This window comes from Anser anser, assembly GCF_964211835.1.
Source record: "Anser anser genome assembly, chromosome: 6".
Classification (NCBI taxonomy): Eukaryota; Metazoa; Chordata; class Aves; order Anseriformes; family Anatidae; genus Anser; species Anser anser.
In genome coordinates this window covers 29,034,630-29,057,221 of record NC_139726.1, presented here as the reverse complement: position 1 = coordinate 29,057,221, position 22,592 = coordinate 29,034,630, and the positions used below count along the sequence as shown (strand labels likewise).

General features: G+C 52.7%; 2 protein-coding genes and 1 long non-coding RNA gene across 5 annotated transcripts in view; 1 reads left to right on the top strand and 2 right to left on the bottom strand.

The window, feature by feature from the left end:
- COL6A2 (collagen type VI alpha 2 chain) overlaps window positions 1-9,928 on the top strand; it is a 29,259-nt gene extending 19,331 nt beyond the window's left edge. Inside the window, exon 28 of one of the 2 annotated variants that reach the window (XM_083841474.1) lies at window positions 8,344-9,928. In XM_083841474.1, coding sequence (XP_083697600.1) covers window positions 8,344-8,951 — 608 coding nt within the window. In that variant the 3' untranslated portion in view covers window positions 8,952-9,928. Of the gene's footprint in view, window positions 1-2,630; window positions 4,217-8,343 lie in introns of those variants that run through there. The other variant, XM_083841475.1, reaches the window with a different exon arrangement.
- Window positions 9,929-10,526: 598 nt separating this feature from the next.
- On the bottom strand, window positions 10,527-14,772 carry LOC310901601. The gene is made up of 4 exons (XR_014585930.1): window positions 14,651-14,772; window positions 14,199-14,234; window positions 12,995-13,362; window positions 10,527-11,694 (listed from the first exon to the last, which is right to left on the bottom strand). It is a non-coding gene; the product is annotated as an uncharacterized lncRNA (long non-coding RNA).
- Window positions 14,773-15,651: 879 nt separating this feature from the next.
- FTCD (formimidoyltransferase cyclodeaminase) lies at window positions 15,652-22,360 on the bottom strand. 2 transcript variants are annotated; one of them, XM_083841476.1, is made up of 14 exons: window positions 22,165-22,360; window positions 21,007-21,190; window positions 20,546-20,674; window positions 20,298-20,386; window positions 19,475-19,654; window positions 19,255-19,392; window positions 18,793-18,924; window positions 18,044-18,105; window positions 17,471-17,600; window positions 17,145-17,306; window positions 16,864-16,907; window positions 16,596-16,734; window positions 16,042-16,137; window positions 15,652-15,801 (listed from the first exon to the last, which is right to left on the bottom strand). In XM_083841476.1, the coding sequence occupies exons 1-14, from the start codon at window positions 22,216-22,218 to the stop codon at window positions 15,715-15,717; spliced, it is 1,626 nt and encodes a 541-aa protein (XP_083697602.1). In that variant the 5' UTR covers window positions 22,219-22,360; the 3' UTR covers window positions 15,652-15,714. The 2 variants fall into 2 exon arrangements, with proteins under 2 accessions (XP_083697602.1, XP_083697603.1); XM_083841477.1 differs by lacking the exons at window positions 17,471-17,600; window positions 18,044-18,105.
- Window positions 22,361-22,592: the final 232 nt, after the last annotated feature.

The window sequence follows — 22,592 nt, the reverse complement described above, 5'->3', positions numbered from 1 at the left end:
GGTCCCAGAATGATCAGAAATCTGAAGACAGAAAAGCTGTATTATTCCTGTCTAAAATCTCGGACTGCTATGCTAATATTCTCAATATTTGCACCTGGCTATGCAGAGAAAGCAGTGCTAAACCATGGTGCTGAGCCATCCACACACACTCCTCTACAGTGTCTTCTGAGGAGCTTTGTCCTGTGGATCTGTGCAATGAAGGTGACTTCTCCATGCCACACTGGTGACTGCTCAGGTGTTTTTGAAGGTTTTGGTCTTTGTAGCCTGCCTATTTCTGAGGAAAACCGTAGGAGAGACTGACCTGAGCAGTTGAGTTCATGTTCTCCTAGGCTTTGGCCATCAAAACCCTCCAAAGCAAAGCAAATTTGGCTGTCCTTTGTTTGTAGTGTGCTTGGGTGTCTCTGTTCCTGATGCAAAGTGAGAACACTTCGCTGTACCTGCTACCACTGAGGACCAGAACAGAAACGGCAGCTGGGGCTCAAGGAGGCACCTGAAGGTGTTCCCTTCTGGGGTAATGCTTCAAGCCATGCCACAGGCAGGCCAGGACAAGTGCAGGCACTTACACCTGGGCCTCAGAGGACATGGGAGGTGGAATTATATGCCTGGGTAGGTGTGGACCTCCTCTGAAAGTGCCACCACACCCTTCTCCGCAAAGCAGAAGTTACTCTGATGTGCAAGGATCTGTGCTAGGCCTGGTAGGCCAAGTTGTAAGTGATACACAGAGATTCAGGGGCCTTTGGGCAAAGTGCCATCCAGCTGCTGCACTGGATGGTCCATAATGCGTTATTGTCATGAGCCCTGCTAGATGAAGGGTTTGCGATGATCTTATTTGCATAGTGGTAAGGAAAGGTGTTGGACGAGTTGTGACATAAGGAGTGCAACAGAGCCTGGGGGTTCTCTGGCTCAGTGTTGAGCTTCCTCTTGTTTCCTGAGAACATTTTCAACAGTTGGTGCCAATTTAAATGCAAACGTTTGGAGTTGAGATGGTGCCTTTTGCAGGATACGTGTGTGAGCTTCATGCATATCTGGTGGATGTGTCCAGCTGCAGATGCATCAGACAGGTTCAGGTTGCAGGGGGTTGGGGAGCTATGCTCAGCCCTGGTCTTGGGCTTTAGGCCTTGGGTTGTCAGAATTACAGTCCTGGCACTTCAAAGAGCAAATCAATTGCTCCTGCCATGTACCCGAGCTCCAGCCTGTGTTTTGTCAGCAGGATATGGCAAGGATGAGCTATTACATGCACCCAGCTTCTTCTCTGCTGCCTTGCAGAGCTGGGCATGTCATCAGTCTGAGTTCTCATCTGCAGATGAAGGCATGCTGCCTCTCAGTGCTTTGGCTAAGGAAATTCCCTGTTTTCAAGGCAGACCCTTGTCTTCCTTTAACCTTCCATCAACTACTGTGGTGCTTACTGGGTGCTGGAGTGTTTCTTGATTTGGGTTTGGTTAGGGTTTAGCATTTATGCTGAGCAAATACGAACTGACTACTTGCTTTGATGGAAACCGCATGATGCTCTGTGAGGCTCTTTCTAACCCATGCAAAAGGGCTTTGAGCTTTGGGATTTTATTCAAATTTAAGTTGAGCACAGCCAGGTGGAGACTGAGGTTCTCGGGGTCCTGAAGAGCTTGGAAACCACACGGGAGCACTATACACCACAGGACAGTAACTCCAGCCAAAGCGTGGTGGGCTGAGTGCCAAGCAAGTTCACATAATGCTCTCTCTTGGAAGTCTTTCTGGCTCCCTGGCATGCATACAATTTGCATGTGACAGAGTTCAAAGACACATGGTGGCTGGTATCAATGAATCCCACGTGCAGAAAGAAGTTGGACTTTGTGGCCTTCTTTGTAATTACTGTTTTGTCCATTGTGAATATGCTGGACTAGTAGGTAGGAATTGGGTGGTTACGTTTTCATGTCATTTTCTGAGCCCTCTTCATTGATGTGCACTTTAAGTCAGTACGAATCCCATGGTTCCTTGATCATAAATGAGGCAGAAAGTTAGTTGCCCTGCCACCAAATTGTCAAATGCTGTTCATTCTATCGCACTTGTAAGATAAAATCATTTGGTCATAAGCATAGTGAGTTCTCTTCTCAGAAATAGGCAACTGATCGTCTTTTCTTACTTATTCTGTGCTTCCTGTGCTCTTCAGGATTTAGTAATTCCTGATTCCCCAAGTCAGATGCCCCAGGCAGAACACCTGTCTATACAAATATCTAGTTTGTCCCCAGCCTGTGGAAGCACAGGTGCATTAGGGTCTGTACTGCCCTTGTCTGGCCTCTCTGGGGTAGATCCTTTCCTATCGATGCTCTATCCCAGGTCCCTGTAAGGGCTGTTTTGCAGTGCACTGACAGCCTTCCCTTCTTCACCAGTGATCTTTGGCTCCAGCCCTTCCTGTGAGATCTGCAGGAAGGGTTTGGTTTCAGTGAGGGAGTCACGTCCTCCTCTGGGACCTATATTCCAGCACCGCTGCTGATGCTTAGAGCTTGAGGTTTAAAATCTGGCTCTGATTTTTACTTCTCTGTCCCTCATTAGTTCTGTTCTCCTGTGGTGCAGTGTGCATAGGAAGCCAGGTAGCATTCAGAGACGCGGCCGTTACTAGAAAGCCCTGAAAATATTCTTTTGACGCTCACTTGCAGATGACAGGAACCCTGGGAACGTAAACCCACTTATTTTCCGCCCCATGGAAGAGGGAGTCAACATAAATTTCCCCAGCACCATACATTCGATCGCCCAGTTCCTAAACGCCACGCGGGAAACCCAGGACCCCAGAATGTACACCCAGCTGGTGGCCACTTTGGCCTTTACCGCCGAAAAAGCCAAGTTTGCCACTGGAAATGAGCGGCAAGAGTGGATGGACTTGTTCATTGACACCTTCAAAATGGTGCACAGCGAGATTGTGGGGGACCCAGAAACCGTGCTAGGGCTTTGCTGATATCTCTGTTCTAGATCACGTAAAGTGGGTGGAAGCAGAGGTTGAGCGGGGATGGAGAATTGTTTGGCGCTGCAATCGTCTTTCCTTGAGTGCCTGTTTGGCAGAGGGGCCAGGTACATTGGCAGAAGCTTTTAGTTTAGGAGAAACACAGGCAGTGAAACAGCTTGGCTGGGCTCAGCCAGGGATGTGACAAAAGGGGCAGACCTCTCCGGCTTGGCTGGGTGGCGAGCATGGCAGCTTTCTCCAGAGATGCTCTTGCTTTGCCTGCTGCTTTTCTGCAGGGGAGCTGCCAGGCCCTGGCAGGATGGCAGCACTGCCTTGGTCTCTGAGCCAGCCATGCTGCTGTCCTTTATCTTCCTGCTCCTGCTGTGCTCTGGCAGCCTGGTGCATCCCAGTCCTCAGCTTCACGTGGGTGGGAGGCTCCACCACAGGGACTATGGCACATGCGGCTGTCAGCCAGAGCCAGCCCCTTGTTGGCTGTGAACCCAGTGATGCACTTTTCCTACTCTTTCCTACATTTGTCTTTGCTGACTGCTTCTGAAGCATCTTCTGTGTCCTCTTGCTGGCTTACTGTGAGGGCTCTCTTCAGGTCCTGCAAACCAGTTGTGTGGCAAGACTGGCAAAGCAAAGCACATCTCTTCTCACTGCAGTCAGTGTTCCTGTACAAGCACTCAGTAGGCAGTTAGGGTTACTGAAGGGGAAGAGCAAGGAGTACAAAAGGGGAGCATCCCTGGCTTTGCATCAAGAAGCAAAACCTGAGGAGTGCTTCTGTCAGAAGCTGCATAAGCTGTGTGTGCCTTTTACTCTGCTTGTACACTTGTGTTTCCATTGTCTTAATTAGCTATGTGTACGTGTTCATATCTAGGAGACAGAGATTATATAGGACCAGGAAGTCCTAAGCAAAAATCCATGACTGCACAAACCTCTGTGGTACATTACATAAGCTATTTAAAAGCAAGTATTTAAACTTGATGTAGTCCATGAAATCCATACCCAGTGCTAGTCTGGTTCAGAGAGAGTACAGACCCACCACTAGTGCTGGGGATAGATTCACTTAGATGAGGAGTGATATTTCCATGAGCTCGGCTACCACTGGTTTTCACAAAAAGTCAGGTAGATGACTGCCATTTGTGTCTCTAGAATATTTACTGACCTCTAAACCTGTAAGGAGAAAACAGAGCATTTTGCATGCCCATGCGAGCACAGAAGTGTTTACTGCCAGCAAGTGGATCTTGCAGTCTCTCTAACTGACATGGTATTATTGCAATAAAGTATACTGAGCAAACGTCATATTTAATGGGCAGAATGGAGATGTACAGTCTTTAAAAATGTGGTTGGGCTATAATGAACTCTGTTGCAAGGTGTGTAAAGGGGAGCCAGTTGCCGTACTGTAGCCAAGCTCAGAAACAAGCACTGGAACAAGGAACTTGCCCACTTTGAACATTTTACAGTGTTTTATTTCAGCTCCATTTCAACATCTGGGGCTTGCCAATGCACGTTAGAAGTTTTCCAGTGACAGACACACAGGAGAGCTGTTTATGTTGTTCAGCACATGAACAAGCCTGGCACGCTGCACCAAAAAGAAAGAAAGAAAAAAAAAAAGCTTCCAGCATTTCAGCACTTCTTGCTCCCAGTCTGTGCAATGCCAGGGAGTTCAGAGATCTCCACTGCTGGGATATAATAGAGGGAAAAGGATTCAGAGAGCTTTAAATGGCGTGCTAGGAGTTTTAGGTGAAAGTCTAGTATCCACCTGTGCTTGAGTCCATATGCTAATTTGTGGTCGTAATCCACGTATTCCAGATAGTCTGTGCAAAGCCACACTCCCTACTGGTTTGATTTTTACCCTAAAATTAGGATGTGACAGCCTGCTGAGTCTGAATGACTGAATTCAGGGTAGTTAATTAAACTGCTCCAGCCATGATGCTAGAGGGAAAACCCCAAGGAAACACTGATTTGAAAAGAACATCTCAAGGCTGGGACATCTTGCGGAGCAAGACTGGGATTCAGCAAGATTTCAGAAAAGCAGATTTAGACCTCACCACAGTGGTTGTTTCATTTCCTCGGAAATATTTCCTAGCAAAGCAGGACAAAAAATCTGAGAGAATGTCTTTGCCTCAGCAGTGTTTTGAGACAGAGGCATGTGGGTGCAGTGGTGGTTTGCTAACATAATCCTGGCTAATCCTCTGACAAAACCAGTTAGATGTCATCGCAGCCGCACTTCCTTCAGTGAGGGGCAAAGCTGTCGCACAGAGGGGACAGGTCAGAGACTGGGGAGAGCTGAGGGGAAGGCCAATCCCCACCTCTCTGGGGACATAGAGGGACTGTGAAAGGGGGAAGCCCTGGGAGAGGCTGGGAGACCATTTGCCTCCTCACTGCCTCCCACTTCAGCTGTGAACACTGTGAAGTGCTAGAGGAAGTAAAAGCTCCCCAGATCTTAGGTGAAGCAGGAACATTATGTGAACAGGTGCGGTTACTTTGCACATGCACGTAATTACTGATGTCAGGAAAATTGACATTATTTCTGCAGTTCTGCTTTTTGTGCCACTTCTGTTAGGCAGCCTCAGCTGTTTCCTCGCACTCGGTATACGGTACGGTGAGCTGCAGGCATCCGTGCCTTGCTGTGAGATGCATTAGAAGGACCAGTGCTCCAATTGAAAGCACAATATGAAGATTTTAGTTGGGCTAATCTGCGGTGGTGCTTCCAAGAGCTTATCTCACAGGACCATATACAGTTAAGGACAAGAATCTTGTTCCTTGCTGCAGGAAAGGGAACTCTGGTCCATGCTGCCCAGACATGGGAACCAAAGCGTGGTACTGAACAGGACAAACCCAAGGTTTTGCTGTCACTGTACTGCCCTGCTCATCTATGTTACATCCTCCTGGGATAACTCATATGTGAAGGCATGTGATCACACAGTCCAAAGGCGGCCCTTTCCAGCTGTGAGGAGCATGGGGAGTTTTTCTGGGGAACACTCCTGCAGTAGACGCTGGCAGAGGGCTGCCTGGAGAGCCAGCCGCGTGTTAGGAGGCTGTGGGCAGCCTCATCTAGTGGGAGGTGTCCCTGCCCACGGCAGGGGGCTGGAACCAGGTGGTGCTGTGATTCTGTTGGCCTCACCGAAGCTCCACAGAGGGACTCTTATGTCTGCTTAACTAGGAGCTACTAATGATTAACTTAGGTCATTTTGGAGTGTGAGGGGGCAGTTTGTCCTTGTAATCACAACATGACTGTGTAGACAAACACCAGGGGAGACGGACTGGTAGCACTTCTCTGACTCAATATGCAGCCCTTTCTTCCACCTACTCACTTCCACCAGCTTTTCAGACCCCTGCCCAGATTTCAGACTGTGGTTGAAGGGGGCATGCCTTTCCACCTTTCCCTTTTGTGACTGCACAGAGCAGGGGAGCACCTGGAGTTCACTGGTGCAGGCGCTGCCAAGGCAGAATTTCCTTGTGGCAGCAGCACCTGCATGCTGGGAACTGCAGCACCTATGTACCTATAGACAACATTTCTCAAAGAAGGTTGGCCAGAGGTGAGTACAGAACTTTATTGCTTTAAAGGAATGAAGTACTGCAGTTGAATTTGGAAATTTGCTATTAAAAAAGCTCACGGGGAAAAACGGAATCACTAAAAGGTTGCTTTCTCCTTCAGTCAGAATTGACATTGCAGAGGCCTGTCGTTTGCAGTAAGTCAGTGTACAGCAAGCACCATTCAAGACACACCATTATTATAGGTATATTTTACAGTGTGGGCTAAGAAATACAAGTCTGCAAGGTCAGAGAAAATGAAACAAAAGCAACCATGGACTTTAGCAATGTCCAGCGAGTTTGATTAAACTACAAGTACCTGTATCAGGTGTTGATGTTTTATTATGGAAAGAAGCGGTGTCAAATAGTCTGCGAGTTCAACAATATGCACAGTGTCTGCTACGCTGGGAGCACAGTCCCCTGTTGCTGAATTCATTGCACGCTGTCTAGTCCCAAGAGCACATGTATCTATTTTGCTTAAAGTACAGTTTTGCTGTTTGCCAAGTATTGACTAAACATGTGTATACATACACACATCATACTTTCATACTAAACAGTGATTCATTTGTTGTTCACCTCATACAAGGAGTTACAAAACGCTTTGGTTCAGCATTCCACCGTGCTGAATGCAGCCCCAGGTATAACAGCACTCAGCACTGAGGAAGCGCTTTGTCAAGTTGAATTTGTTCACTATATGGAAATTCAACCTAACATGATGTTCCTATCGTGAAAGTTGCCCCTCGATACCAGAAATGGATGTTCAGGCTGGAGTTGCTCCAGAATCACCTGGTCCTTGCCAGTCATGCAGCAACAACATGACATCTTCTCCAGTACCTTTTTGAGAGTCAGTCTCAGTCTGCGCCACAGAATTCCTCTACAGTGCAATATGGCTTTTGCCCTGCTGCCACCATGGAGAAATACCTCAGGAGGTGGACAGCCACAGCACACACATCACAAACCAGTACTGATGTTACAATTGTATTCCTGACTAGGGTTTTCGGTAGAGAAGGAACTCAGAAGAATTATTACACCAGAATGGAAGAAAATCCACCAAAGCAAAAGTGGAGGTCTTTCTCGAAGAAGCAGTGCATGCAGATGAACGTCAAATGCGTTACACATAACCACTGCAAAGTGACAAAAGAATGGTTCATAACTAGCACCTGACTCCACATATTACAGTTTTCTTCCACTTTTTTTTCTGAGTTCACTCACTGCATATATTCATATGCCTACATGCCTTGCTTTGTGGACAGGTGCTGTTCTGAGTGGCTGAAGGACAATGTTCCACTGTGTTTCATTTAAATATTGGTCTTTGTTATTTATTACAAAAGCTGCTTTACAACGTGCAAGTGCACCAGCAGGGATAGAGCCCTGTTTTCCAACCATATGACCCGACCTTTATATAAGCTCTTCAGGAATTGCTAATTACTGACTAAACTAATTTGGGTGAAAGGTATGAAATCAGCTTTATCCCTAGAAATCTAAGCCGCTGTCTAGAAATTACCGAGATGTAAGACAAGCACTGTGTGCTGTTGATCTGCATATAGACCCCTTATATATAAAAGCTGGGCTCTTTTCTAAGAAGGTGGCTGTAATTCTAGAACTGAAATGCACAAAATGCTCAAACCTGTCTAATGCTTGGATGCTTCTGGAGGTCTATTGTAGGTGCTAGAATTAATATTCATTCCTCATGCCCAGGAACTGAGGGAATCAAAAGCAAAGGCCCAACATTACCAGCCACAAAGATGGGCTTTGCATCATCGTGGGGTTTGTCCTTCTTTGGAAAAGTGTGCACAGAGGCGACTGGAGCCCAAGCTGCATGAGGCAAGCCCCAGCCTTATTCTGTAGGCTTTCTCATGCTCCCAACTTTTGTTTTTTTCTTTCTCCTGCAGAGCTTGCAGTGGCCCAGTGTACACAGCGCCCCGTTGACATTGTCTTCTTGCTTGATGGCTCTGAAAGAATCGGGGAGCAGAATTTCCACAGGGCCCACAACTTTGTGGAGGAGGTTGCCCGACAGCTCACACTGGCCAGGAGCAACAATGACAACATGAATGCCCGGATTGCACTGCTGCAGTACGGCAGTGAGAGAGAGCAGAACGTGGTCTTCCCACTGACCTACAATCTGACGGAAATCTCCAATGCCCTGGCACAGATCAAGTATCTGGACTCATCCTCCAACATTGGGTCAGCCATCATACACGCCATCAACAACATTGTGCTCAGCCCAGGAAACGGGCAGCGAGTTGCCCGGCGCAACGCTGAGCTCTCCTTTGTCTTCATCACTGATGGCATCACAGGAAGCAAGAACCTCGAGGAGGCCATCAACTCCATGAAGAAGCAAGATGTCATGCCCACGGTAGTGGCTCTTGGGAGTGACGTAGACATGGATGTCCTGCTGAAGCTTGGCCTTGGGGACCGGGCAGCCATCTTCCGGGAGAAGGACTATGACAGCCTCTCCCAACCCAGCTTCTTTGACAGGTTCATTAGGTGGATATGTTAAGTGAATAGAGTGCACATGTCCTCTTCTCACCAGTATACACACCCCAGATATTACCTGTTTTATTTTCTTCTCTCTGTATGGTTGCTAGCAACTCTGAGCTGGCCTAGAACAGTGTGTATGCAGCTGCCCTCTGGGTCCTCCTTTCTGGCCAAAATTCAGACCTCTCTTTTGATTTTCATGATGAAAAGCCACATATCTTACATTTATGGTGCTAATTAAAACCAAGATCTAAGCAGGATACAGAGCCATATGATGTATGTCTGTAAAGCTTTACACACACCAAGCTATGCCTTGTGTATGAACTGTTATCCTTGGAGGGCTTATCAGAGAAGCAAGAAACCTTTCCAGTTTAGTAGGACAAATGATCATCTCTATTGTCCAAAAACTCCCAATCTCCTTGAGCATCCTTTGAGGAGCTTTATGATTGTGCCATCACCCATTCTTTAGCAAGCCCTTTTCCCAATTATATCATCCTTTTTGTTCTCTTGGGATTTCTGCCCCTGAGAGGAGTGAGCAAGTTTCTGACACATCCCATGCTGCTTGAAGTGGTCAGTGACTTGCTTTCCTTTTGCATGGCCCTTGGTTGTTTGCTCCTTTTTCCCCAGCAGCAGTGGGATGTTTAAAGGTTTTGCTGCCTTCAACAGCTGTCTGCAGGTGCTCCTTTTGGTGCTCTATCAATCCTAAATTTCACACGTCAGCTTAAAGACCTTCATTCTCCTTCACTTCTTTCAGCCATTCCAACTTTCACCAGAACCTGTTCATTTGTTACAGCACCCAAAATACTGGCTGAGGGGGGCAGCATGCCTCCCAGCAAGTCACAAAATACTGTGCAGCACATGGAGCTGCCTTCGTGTCATCCCAGAGTGCTCAAAGTAACTATGGTGCCTTCTTCCCACCAGTATCTCCTGAACAATACCCAGATTTGAATTTGAATTGTGCTGCCTGCAAAAATAAACAAATAAACTCTTTTCACCCTATTCTGAAAAAGCCTCTTTATTCTGTAGTTTATCTCGTCTCTTTGTTGTTGTTGTTATTGTTGTTTGTTTCTAATGAGCAGCTGAGTCTCCTCTGGGTGTTAAGCTGGTAAGTCAGGATAAGTTTGTCTTCTTCATTTCCTTGAAAATGCTGGAGCACAAGGCCAGGGGCCCATGCAGCACAGGGCACTGCTGAGGTCCTGAAGGACCACAGGAGGCTGATGGACCCCTCCAGTCCTCCTCACTGCCCAGCACCTCCAGTTCCCTCACAGACCTGTTCCGCTGCCCCAACCCCAGACATCCACAGTGCCCATTGAGACCCCGATCTCCCAGCAATGCCTTCACCCCTCCCCTGGTTCATGTTCCCTTGGCGCAGGGCTGCTGGTCAGCCGTGTTAAGGGAGGTGAAGAGCAACAAGAGCACAGCCACCTCCTCCAGCTGCTCTGGCCCGGGGATGGCACCACAGGCCGGGGTGCCCTTTCCCAGCCTGGCTCTGGGAGCTGGCACGGGGGTTCGCTCACCACATAAAGGTCTCACCAGCAGCAGGCATTTAATCATCACAGCTCACATAAACACAGTACAGAGAGTGCAAATACATGGACAGAGTTAGAAAAATGATTTAATGAGCAAAAGATACAAGAAGAAAGGACAAACTGTAGTGATCAGGCAAAGGGCTTAGCCAGACAAGCATGCTGACTGGCCCCATTTTACACACAACCAACCCTTTTATACCCTTTTCTACCCGTCCCCCCTCTTTGATGCTCCTGTTCCCCAGCCCCCCCTGCACACCTCCATGGGCTAGCAGAGCTCTGCATTTTCTGTACCCTCCCAGTCTGGGGCCACTCGGTTCACAATCTTATCAGCTGCAAGGTTCGGCCTTCCTGCAAGTGGCCCCCGTAGTTCATTAGCTCACCAATTAGTGGGACTGGGAGGTTTGCTTATTGTGATTGCCTCCCACTTTAGCAGTCCTCCATCAGATTATTCTGCTGGAATAAACATTCCTAAATTTCCGTATGTTCTCATAAATTAGTGTAACTGACCAGAGTTGGTTCCTATCACTTCCTCTCTTTCTTATTACCCCATGTTGCTTTGGAAAGGGGCCCTTGACCAGATACGCTTTAAAGAGCATATACTCTCCTTCTACTCCCTTCTCCCGTACGAGGAGAGCAGGACCACAGTGAGAGAGGAGCCTTTCTGGGAAGGACACGCAGCTGCAGGAGTGAAACCTGACCTCCCCAGCGCACACGCACACACTAGCATGGAGGTACAACCCATGCTGCTCAGCAAGGGAGAAGTTATGGTATTCTCCAGCTAGGCCTTCTGCTACAGCTGGAGAAGCTCACACAAAAATTCAAGGAGTTCTGTAAGCAGTGGGATCCACTTAAGCAGCTGGCATCATGTCAGAGGGATAAACAACCACGGACTGCCAACCAGCAGGTGAAATTCCTTGTGCTGCTACCCACAGTCTCGGGGATGGCTCTCAGGGTGGGATGACAGCCCCTTCTCACTAAAGACAGGCCAGAGCTGCTGCTTGTCCTCTTACAGTGATTCCAGGTCAAACAATTTACAAACTAAAAGCAAAAAAATCACTCGACAGGCAAAATGCAGACTGCAGAGACGGCAGAAAGGGGCAGAACAACAAGCAGGTGGTTCCCGTGGGACATTTGTCTTCATATGCTGTCTCCTCCAGGGCTTCACCACCATGCAGGTGGAACATGTTGTCTTCAGTCAGAATCAGAACTGCTCGAGCTGCTCGAGCTGCTCGAGTGCTGGAGAAGGAACAGATGAAACCAGTTCAGGATAGCACAGAAACAACCCTCTCCCACACCACTTCTGACAGGTGTTAACGGCTGCAGGCGTGAGGCCTGGGGACTTGTCCAGGGACATTTTGGCTCCACGAATCCCTCCCAGCGCAGTGTGCCCACCACCTACAGCTGCTGCCGGGAAGGAGACGGGTGCCTGTTCCCAGGGCCCAGCTGGGTCAAGGTTGAGCTGGAAGCAGCCACAATGCACACCCGTGGTGGCTGCAGACTCACCTCACCCCAGGTGAGGGCCTTTGCACGCCACCAAAAGGTGTGCCCTCAGGTGTGCACACAGGCTGAGCTGAAAGCCAGTAATTACCAGCGTCAATGCCAGGGGCTGTGGCCATAAAGAGGGTGGTGACCTGCAGCATCATGGCCTCAGACAGCAAACCTCTGCCAAGCTACCTTGGCATTAAGATGAAACGGCTACTGATAAAATGATGATGAGGTTTATTGCAGTGCTGTTACGTGACACATTTTTGAGCTAGGCACTGTTATATTTCTGCCATGGTGCTTGGCAAATGTAATTATGGGCATGTTGTGGGAGGGCTGTTTTTTTTTATTATTATTTCTCAAGGTTGTTCAGGCCAATTAAACAAACTCCGGAAGGGTTCTGGTCTCTGCCAGCAAGGGCAAATGTCCAGGCAAATCACAATAACAAATAACAAAAGGAGCTGAGGGTTTGCACTGTTTGGGAATTGCATCTACTTTGGATGGTAGAACTGGGGTTTTGTTCTGCAGCCCTTCACTCAGGCCTGTCTGGATAGCACCCATCCCTAGGAGATCATTTACTGCAGCATCTCCACCCAGCACAGACACAGAGCTTCTTACTACCCTAAGAATTTCTTTCCTTTTTTTTTTTTTTTTTCCTTCTCTTCTGGTTGGGGAGGAGTTTTGAAAGGGAGCTGTGCTGGTCCTCTGATGTGGGACACTGAGCAGACGTGGTTCACATGGTTTGGGCAAGCAGAAGGAAGATGTGAGATTTAACACACTGCATGGTGCACCCTGAGCTGTGGCAATCCACTGTTTTGAGTGGCTTCAAGGAACTTCACAGATAAGGTTTCTAAAGACTCATTTGAAATGACTCATGCTTGCCTATTTATAAAACAAAAGGGAGTCTACAATTAAAAAACAAAACCAAACCAAAACAAAAAGCCATTGGCAGCCCATGAGCTCATTGCAGCTGCAGTGAGGCAGAGGGGAACATGCAAGGGGTGCAGGGGACCACGACAGAGAGCTGGGGCAGCTGCAGCCACCACACCCTTACCTTGCCACCGTGGTGCTTGTGGGACTTGGAGTGCTTCTTCTTGTGCTTCTTATGGTGTTTCTGATGGCAGCCAGGGTGGACTGGTGGGCACCCCGGCATCCCTGGGGGGGGATGCCCGTGGTGGTGGTGGCCCGGTGGGTGGTGGCCCGGCGGGTGGTGGCCTGGTGGGTGGTGGCCAGGTGGTGGGGGGCCACAGGGACCTGGGTGTCCTGGTTGACAGGGACCTGGGTGTCCTGGTTGACAGGCCCCAGGGGCGCTGGGTGGCACTGCCGGGTAGCCAGGGCAGGGCCCAGCTGGATTGCAGGGCCCTGGGTACGGGTATGTTGGAGGGGCAGGCGGGCAGATTTGCACCTGTGGAGGTGGTGGTCCTAGGAGGAAGAGGGGGACTATGAGTGAGCAGAGCCAGGCCCTCCATGGAAAGGCAACGTAGGGAGCTGGTGTACCTGTGCACCCTAAGGACCCCACCTTGTCTACCCCCTCTTCTCAAATGATGCCTGTCCTGGTTTCAGTTAGGACAGAGTTAATTTTCCTCCTAGTAGCTGGTAGGGTGCTATGTTTTGGATTAGGATGAGAAGAGCGCTGATAACATGCTGATGTTTTGATTGTTGCAGAGCAGTGCTTACACCAGGCCAAGGACTTTTCGGCTTCTCGCTCTGTCCTGCCAGCGAGCAGGCTGGGGGTGCAGCAGGAGCTGGGAGGGGACAGACCCAGGACAGCTGACCCAAACTGGCCAAAGGGGTATTCCATACCATCTGACGTCATGCTAAACAATATATAGGGGTGGCTGGCCGGGGTGGGGGGCCGGCTGCTCGGGGATAGGCTGGGCATCGGTCAGCGGGTGGTGAGCAATTGCATTGTGCATCACTTGTTTCGTACACATTATTATTATTAATACTATTATCATTATTATTATTATTACTATTGTTATTATTATTTTCCTGTCTTAATAAACTGTCTTTATCTCAACTCACAGGCTTCACTTTCCCGTTTCTCTCCCCCATCCCAGAGAGGGAGGGGGGAGGGTGAGCGAACGGCTGTGTGGAGTTTAGCTGCCGGCCGGGCTAAACCACAACAATGCCCCACTCCCCTTTGATGCACAGGTAGTCCTTTAGGGTGCCCGTGGTGGCTGCACTGAGCCCCTCCCCAAGCCCCAGTGACTGTACAGCACCTAGGGGCAGCCAGCCCCAGCCCCATGGCCACTCACCTTGGTTGGGGTTCCACATCCTTCACTGGCTCCGAGCTGCAAGGGAAGGACAGGCACCGTCAGCGCTCCCCAGCAGTACTCGGCCACGGTACGGGGCTTCCCCTGGGGCCACCCTGCATGGGCCATCAGCTGGTGTGCAACTCATGTGCCCCGGGCAGAGAGACAACACCTGTCCCACTTTAGGACCCCAGACATCCTGTCCTCTCCAGGGATCCTGAGGGTGGCTGCCACCACCACCACCACCACCACCCCCAGCATATGATTTCCAACATTAATAGAAAAAATGTACCAACTCCAGCCCAACACAAACCCCCCCGTGTGTCCCGGAGCAAGCCAAGCCCATGCACCCAGCAGGAGCATAAGGGGTTGGGGACACCGTGTCCTGGCCCAGCACCAGCTCTGGTGCCCCCCAGTGCATCCCAGCCCCGCCAGTGGGGACTGCCTCTGCTCACCCGCCGTGCAGAACGGACCCTCTGTAAGTACCACAGCCCCGACAGCTGTCCTCAACGTGGCTCTCCCGAGGTAGCAGGGCCAGCCCTCGGGCACCCCTTAAATACGGAGCCCTGCCCAGCGGGGGAGGGTGCGGCAGGCAGGGGCGACACTGGAGAGCAGCGAAACCCGCAGTCACCATGGGCACGGGGAGACGTCAGCGCGCCGCTCCCACCCAGCACAAAGGTCCTGCGGGGCTGGAGAAAACACGGGACGGAGGGTGGTGGCGTCAGGTGGTGGGGTGAGTCAGGCGTCCCTGCCTTGAACCCTGGCGCAGTGCCCCCCAGCACAGGTGATGTGCCCAGGGGCCAGTGTGTGGCTCACGTCCCCACAGGAGCTGCTGCAGGGCAGGGGGCTCGGGGCCCTGCTGATGACCCCCTGTGTCACTGCTGGGAAAAGGCGGCTGCGGGTGGCAGGCCCCCGCGAACAGGTTGAGCTCAGGGTGCTGTGACAGTGTGAGGGCAGAAGTGACACCTGCCGCTAGACCCAGCGACAGAAACATGCATGGGCCTGACAGAGACTGGGCGCCCCCATGCTCAGCCCTTCCTTTCCGGGGACCTATGCAGAGGGGGCAGAGCCCCCCCGGTGCCACCCAGTGCCATGCCCCCGTCTCCCTGCCACCTCCCAGTGCTGCCCCGTGCTTGGCAGCGCTCCCTCCCTGCAAGTGAGCAATGCAACAGGCTCGTCACGCACCGCCAAGGCGCTGCACTGCAAGGGACACAGCCCCGGTGCCCAGCCCTGCCCCAGCCCCGTGGCAGGAGGGTGTCTCAGGGTTATTCTGGGCACAGAGACACGCAGGCAGGTGAGTGCACACCCGCACACAGGCGTCGCCACCCCTGCAGCACCACAGGGTCCCAGCTTTGGTCAAAGAAGGTCCAGCACAGGCAGGGGACATAACACTGGGACCTGTCTGAGAGGAGCATCTCCCCTGGGGCGGGTGCCAAAGGAGCCCAGGCAGGAATGAGTGTGTTTCCCAGCTGTATTTGTGTATCCCCCATGCGCCTCCCGGCCCAGCCCTGAGTGCCTCTCAGGCCACCCGCTTCTCCAGCAGCGCCAGCACAAGTGCCAAGCCTTGCTTTGCCTCCTCCAGCAGCCCGGAGACCTTCTGCGACATCTGCAGGGGAGGGAGAAGATGGATCATTTCCAGACAGAAGGACTGACAAGGCCTCCGCCGTCCACCCCATGCATCTCCTCCAAGCTCTGCAATGTCTCAGTCCCTACCCTGCCACAGAGGTGTCCTTGTGCCCACAGCCTCCACAGCCCCTCCACAAGGGGTCCTGGCGCCCACATCTCCCACTCTGTCCAACCTCATCCCCACCTCCAGGGCAGGTGCACACTTTCAGCCCGTGCTTACCGCAAGCTTGAACTTCTCATCTGTTATGTCTTTGAGATTGATCATGACATTGAAATAGGCTCCAAACACAGCAGCTTCCAACATTTTGGCTCCCACCTATGAAAAGAGGCTTCTGGAAAGCTCTCCTATTGAACCAGCAGCACTTCATGGTCTGGCAGCAGGGCAGACCCTCACGTTACAGTTTGTCTCCGGATCTCTGCTCCCCTGACAGCTGCCCTGGCCTGCCATGGGAAGCAGCACCTTCCCACCTGGCATGTTCAGGACGTAGCTTTGATGTGGGAAACATTTCACGACCTTGCCACAGATGTGAAAACTCAGGCAAGGGCTGGTGGAGATCAGCTTTCCTGAAAGGCTCACAAGCTGCCAGAAAGTGAATAGGTAAAAAGCAGTGGCCGCTTTGGGAAGCAGTGCTGGCTAGATGTGTCCCCTGCACAGGTCAGACTGCGGTGGAAAATCTGGTGTGGACAAGCAGTGAGCTGGGCAGCTTCTGAAGCCTCAGCCAGGACAGTGGGCAAACCCTGCGGCCACAGAAGGTCCTAAGCATGGGGCTGTACCTGGATGTCGGATTTGCAGGCCAGGTTGCAATGGTGTGCCAGCTCCTTCAGTGGGGTCCAGAGCATGTTCACCTTCTCTGCCAGGGTGCAGGGCACTTTCACAGCTGTCTTCAGCCCCTGCTGCATGGCAGCCCCACGCCTGGGATAGGGGATAGCCCTAGGTGAGCACTGGGACAAACCCAGGCTAGCCCTGCTCATGCAAAAGCTGGTGTGCAAGCTTGTGTGCAAGCTCCCACCACCACTGCAAGCCCTCACCAGTCTGACTCACCTTTCCCTCTCTTCAGGGGTGTTTTTTGGCAGCTTCATAGCTTCCTGCAGGCAAGGAAAAGAATGTTTGGTGGACTAGGGTGCTCTGAGATCCCGTGTGTCTTCCACCAGGGGCCACAGCCGAACCATTAGCACCCTCAATTGTGCTCAGGCTCCCTTCCCAGGTGATGCCCCTTCCCCCAGTCCTGCTCCAAAGGGCACCAGGGCGCAGTGCTGCTGGCCCCTTCCCAGAGGGTAAGCCCCCTCTTGCCCACAGCAGGGCTGCTGTTGGTGAGACCTCACCATGTAGCTGCTGAAGGCCTGGGAGTCGGCGTCCACCATCGCCACTAGCTCATCCATGGCCTGGTGGAAGGGAGGGATCAGCTTCCTCATGATGGGATCCAGCTCCTCAAACTGCCGCTTCCCGTAGCTCATCAGCCCCACCATGCAGCCCAGGGCTGCTCCCTGTGAGGGCACAGTGCTGAGTTCTCCAGCAGGGCGCAGCCCCTGCCACTACCGCTGCACCAGCTCTCCTCACCAAGGAGCCCCCCCAGGTGCCTGGAGAAGTGCCCAGGAGGGCAGGGAGGGACCCCCTCGGGGAGGGACCCCCCTGTGGGCAGGGCACGTACCAGAGCAGCTGCAGCTGCGGCCACCGAGCCTCCTCCCGGCGCTGCTGACCTCCCACCAACTGCTCGCACGAAGGCTCCCAGCGGCTTTGCCGCCAGCCCCTTGTCCTCCTCTCCTGCCTGCACCAGGTACCTGTGGCACACCATGGGTCAGACCACCCCTGTGCTGGCAGCCACCACCACCCAATCCCTCCTCATCCCTCTCCACTGGGTTTTCATCTACCCCTTGGCCCACGGATGATTGGGAAGGGGGACAGCACTCTGCTGGGAGTCCCAGAAAATCAGCAGGAGGGGAAGAAGAGAAGGAGCCAGGTAGCCTCCTGGTGATGCCAGGGGTTGCTCTGCATGAGAGGAGCATCTCACTGCAAACAGCATTTGATGGAATAGAAATGTGCCCAGATGCTGGCTTGGGCTCTGAAGCCATATCCCAGGGCAAGGGGAACAAGGACTTATAAGTGCACGCCCTGATTTCCAGGTGGATTTCGCTTTCCCAAATTTTAGTGCAAGAGGCAGGCAGCAGATCCCCCGGCCTGGGCAGAGATGGGGACAGTGAGGAGCAGCAGGAAGGGCCCCTACTCGATGATGCGCTCCCGGGGGTTGAATGGAGACAGGGAGTCCAGGCCCAGCCGGCTGACCACCTGCAAGGAGCAGCACCGCCACGTCAGCCCCAGCTGGCTCCGTGCGCCCCGCCAGCACAACCCGCTGCATCCTCACACCCTGCTTTTAATTAACCTTGGGTGGTCTGGCCCTGGGAAAGGGCTGCAGGAGCAACCACCCGAGGTGAGGGAAGCTGGTGTCACCAGTACCTCCTATCCCAAAGGTGGGGGTGGTGTGCGGCCACCCACGGGTGACTGGAAACTGCACTGATAAATAATTAGCTCACTCTTATCTAGCACATTCCTGATAGGGTGGCAAAGTCCCTCCCCCCTCCCTTCCCTCCTGGAGCTGAAAAGCAGAGCCTGCCTCCTTGTTTCCAGCTTACGCTGGTGCTGGGACAGTGCCCTTGAGCTGTGTGGGGGGGTGTCCTTTCCTGCACAGCCTCTGTGCAGGCAGGCTGGGCAGCTGCTGCCTGTAATTTGTCCTCATCGGATGGGGTCTCTGTTCCCCTGAGCATCTCAGCATCCTCAGGACTGTAAAACAGTTTGTCCCAGTTGCTGTCCCCTCACAGCTTTCTAGGCACCATCCCTCAAGCCAAGTGTTACAGGTCATCCAACATGCCTGTGGCTTGTCCTGGTCCCAAGTCCCTGCTCAGTGGCATTTTTGGAATCTGGGGGGTCTTACTTGTGATCCCACCCTTGTCTCAGGATTGGGAAGACCCACTTTACCAGCTTGATCTTGTGTTCCTCCTCCAGGATGAAGAGTTTTTCCTTCTTGATGTAAAACTCAGCTGTGTCTAGCATGGCCTTCTTTGGGACAAGCCCTACCAGCTGGGACCCCACCACAGGGAGTTTCAGTGCCTGCAAAGGACATCAGAAACATGAGTGCCCCCAGAGCCACCTTTCCTGCCTCCACTGCCACCCCAGCCTGGTGTTCCTATCCCTTCCCAGGACCTGGGGGGCTCATGGAAAGCCTTCAATGTTGCTCCTGCCTTGTGGAGATAAGCCAGAAGCTGAGGTTAGCAACAAGTTGCTGAGCTTTTGGACTTTACATGGGGTTCAGGTCTCTGCCCAGCTTGGATGAGCTGAGTATAAGAGAAAGCAGAGTCCAACTGTAGGCTGGGGCTGAGCATTTGGAGGGAGATGAGCTCTGCAGGTTTCCCGTTCAATCAAGCATTGTGCACTACCCACCTCTGCGTCACGGCAGACCTCCTCGTAGACGGCGTGGAGTGGCGTAGTCTCAAAGTCCAGCAGGTTTGTGGAAACCTGGGCTATGTTCTCCTCCTCCAGATACCAGCCGATGCCCTGCACCTTCTTCAAGCGTCCAGGCTGTGGAGAACCGCTGTGATCAAGGTGCAGCGGTGGCAGCCCAGCCCAGGAGAAGTGGGATAAGCGGGCAGCACGAGGGTACCTGGTTGGGGCCGCGACCCTGCTCGCGGATGTTGAGGGCGATGCGGTGTGCCAGCTCCTTGGTGCACAGCAGGTTTATATTGTACGCGATGAGGAAGGTCCGGGCCCCTGTCACTGTGGCCCCCCACCGGGGGACAAAGGTTGGGGGCCCAAAATCAGGAGCCCACTCGGGTTTTGTGAGCTGGGGAGGGAGGAGAGCGCATGGGTGCTGGTGGGCAGCATGAGCTGCCCTCCTGGAGGTGGCTCCTCTCTTCCTGTCTGGTGTCTGCCATCAGTACCCCAGTGCCCATCAGCACCCAAAGCAGTTCATCAGCTCCTCTCATCTGGCCAAAATGCTCATGTGAAGGGAGTAAAATCCAGATATAAAAAGGCAACATTTATCTTTCTTTTTGCAACTGTTTCACTTCAAATCTTCCTCCTATTTCTTTTCTCAGAAAAGCTTCCAAAGGCAAAAAGCAGAATTGTCTCACTTGTTGCCAGAGGAGATACTTCATTAAGGTCCTCCAGCATGTTCTGGCTCCTCATGTCACAGAGAGGACAAAGTGAATTCCTAAAGCGAATTCCCTCACCTCCCATGCTTCAGCCCCAGCTGTCTCACTGGGGTCTCTCTAGCCCATGGACTTTTCTGTCACGCTGGGGTGCACCTCATACCCAGGTGTGTGAACAAAGCAGAGGCGGTGCCCGTGCCCTGCTACCTGTGCTCTAGACTCACACACCTCAGCTGGTGCAAGCAGTTGCCCGAGAAAGGAGGCTCCCCCCACCCCCGGCACCAAGGTTTGGCTGGAGCACGGCCCCCGTCTCCCTTCCCACAAAGCCAGGCTCACCTTCTGGGGGAGTGCCTCGTACTCCCCAGCACGGATGGCAGGTAGGGTTCTCCTGCTCTCCTCTCGGGCTGCCTCTCCGTACAGGTACACTGCAAGGCAGGGTGGTGGTGAACAAGTTGTCTGAAAGGGTCTGTCTTTGCCTACTGGGGGGCGTGCCCCCTTCTGCCCATGGTGAAACTTTTGTACAAGAAGTGCTGGGAGTATGCAGGGGGACAGGGGCCAAGCTGGGCTGCCCAGCTTTCACTCACCAGGCACCCCCAGCTCTTCCGACAAGCGCTGCCCGAAGACGTGAGCACAAGCAACGCACTCCTCCATGCTGACATTCATCACTGGCACAAAGGGGCAGACGTCCAGGGCCCCCATGCGAGGATGTTCACCTGGGGCCGGGGCAGAAATCAGGACTGGAGCCCAGAAGAGCAAGCAGACAAGGAAGGATGAGGGCCCTTTCCCTGCTGCTTCTGCAGACTGAGCACTGTCACGGCAAGGAAAGTGGAGTTTGCAGCAGTAATGCCTACTCCAGCCTAGGGACGGGACAGATGCAGCCCGTCTGGATCGGGAGGATGAGGAAGAGCTCTGTGTGGTCTCACCAGCACCCACCCTACAGTGCTGGAAACACACTGTGCTTGCCCTCTGGCAGCACTCTGGTGCCTGCTCTTACTTCCAGCCAAGGCAAGGGCTTTGCCCAGGCTGGGTGCAGAGGGTTGCTCACCCGTGTGCTGACTCATGTCAATGAGCTGCCCGGCCACGCGGGCTGCGCTCAGTGCCCCTTCAACGACAGCTTCGGGGGTCCCCACAAAGGTGTAGACGGTACGGTTGGTGGAGGCGCCAGCGTCCACATCCAGCAGCACGCAGCCAGGTGTCCGGGAGATGGCCTGCCCCAGTGCCTCGATCACCTGCCAAAGGGGACAAGGTGGCTGGGCTGGCGAGACTCCCACTGCAGCCCCAGCAGCTGTGCAAGGTGAGGGAGGATGCCTTTTCTCAGGTGTCTCCACCCTGCTCCCACCAGTGCAGGGGATGCACCTATTATCAGGCTCATGAGGAAGGAGGTGAGGATACAGGATCTAGGGGCATGAGCATCCAGATCCCAGCCAGGGGATCTGGGACTCTGAGACAGCCCCCAGGTAGCCCCAAACCCTGGGAGAGCTGCCCAGCTGCTGATGTGACAGAGAGCTCCATCGCAAATTGCTGTTCCTGAGGACACTGTCCCCTGCAAGCTTCAAAACAGATTTGGCTCCACAAAGCCTGTTCCCCAGGGGAAGCAGCAGTTTTCCAGCAATTTTAGGTTTGCTGACCTGCACCCCCGGCAGGGGCAAAGTGCAGCCTGAAGCAGGTGCCCAGCACAGGCAACATTGACCTGGCCGGCGTGTTTGGAAAAACAGCTGAAAGCAAGGTTTCTCAGTGAGGCTCTGCCTGACCACCCAGACCTGCAGGCAGCAGCACGCAGGGCACCAAGCCCCCACTTCTTAACGAGGTGCAAAATGGGAGCAGGCACTGTTTGGGGGCATTTCCAGCATTAGCCATCAGAGAAAGGTGCACAACACTGACTGCACAGGCCCTCTGATGGTCCTAGTCAGGCCCAAGTAAGCACCTTTTGGTGCTTTCAGTCCTCTGAAATGCTGCAGATTGTCCCTTGTGATCTCTGTTCCACACAGGTCTGTTCTAGCTCCCAGGGAAGAAGGTGAACTTTCTCACTGAGCTGAATTTAGTATGATTTCAGCTGGCCCAGAAATAATGGAAAAGTACTGGAGAAGTACAGGAGTACTGGAAAACTATAAGCCAGGCTGCAAATCACAGGACAAAACCCATTGCAGGACGTATGGGAACCCAGCTGCCCACCACCCGCCACTGCCCACCCCTCGACCCTCACCTCCTTATTGCACCCCTCCGAGAAGTTGGGGACGCACTCCACCATCTTGGCCATGGTCCTTGGGTCCGCCTGAACCCCGTGGCCCCAGGCTTGGCTCCTCAAGTTGCGTGGGTTTTTCTGGCTGTTCCAGTCCTGCTGGGAAGCAGCAGCGTTCCCAGCACCCAGCCGGTTGCCTCTGCCCAGCACCAGGGTTTCTCATTAACTGCATTGATCTGCAGCCAGCAGACAGAAAGGGTATTGGATCAACAGCACGGGGGGGCTTGGACTGAAGTGCCCTTGTGGGGCTTGAGCAGCACTTCCTCAGCAACCTCCAACAGAAATTACTCATCAATGCCCACTAATGACTAATGACAAGGTGGCACAACGTGAAGAAATGCAAAAGTTCCCTGCTCCTCCCATCCCCAGTACGCTGCTGTGGCTGCCCCACA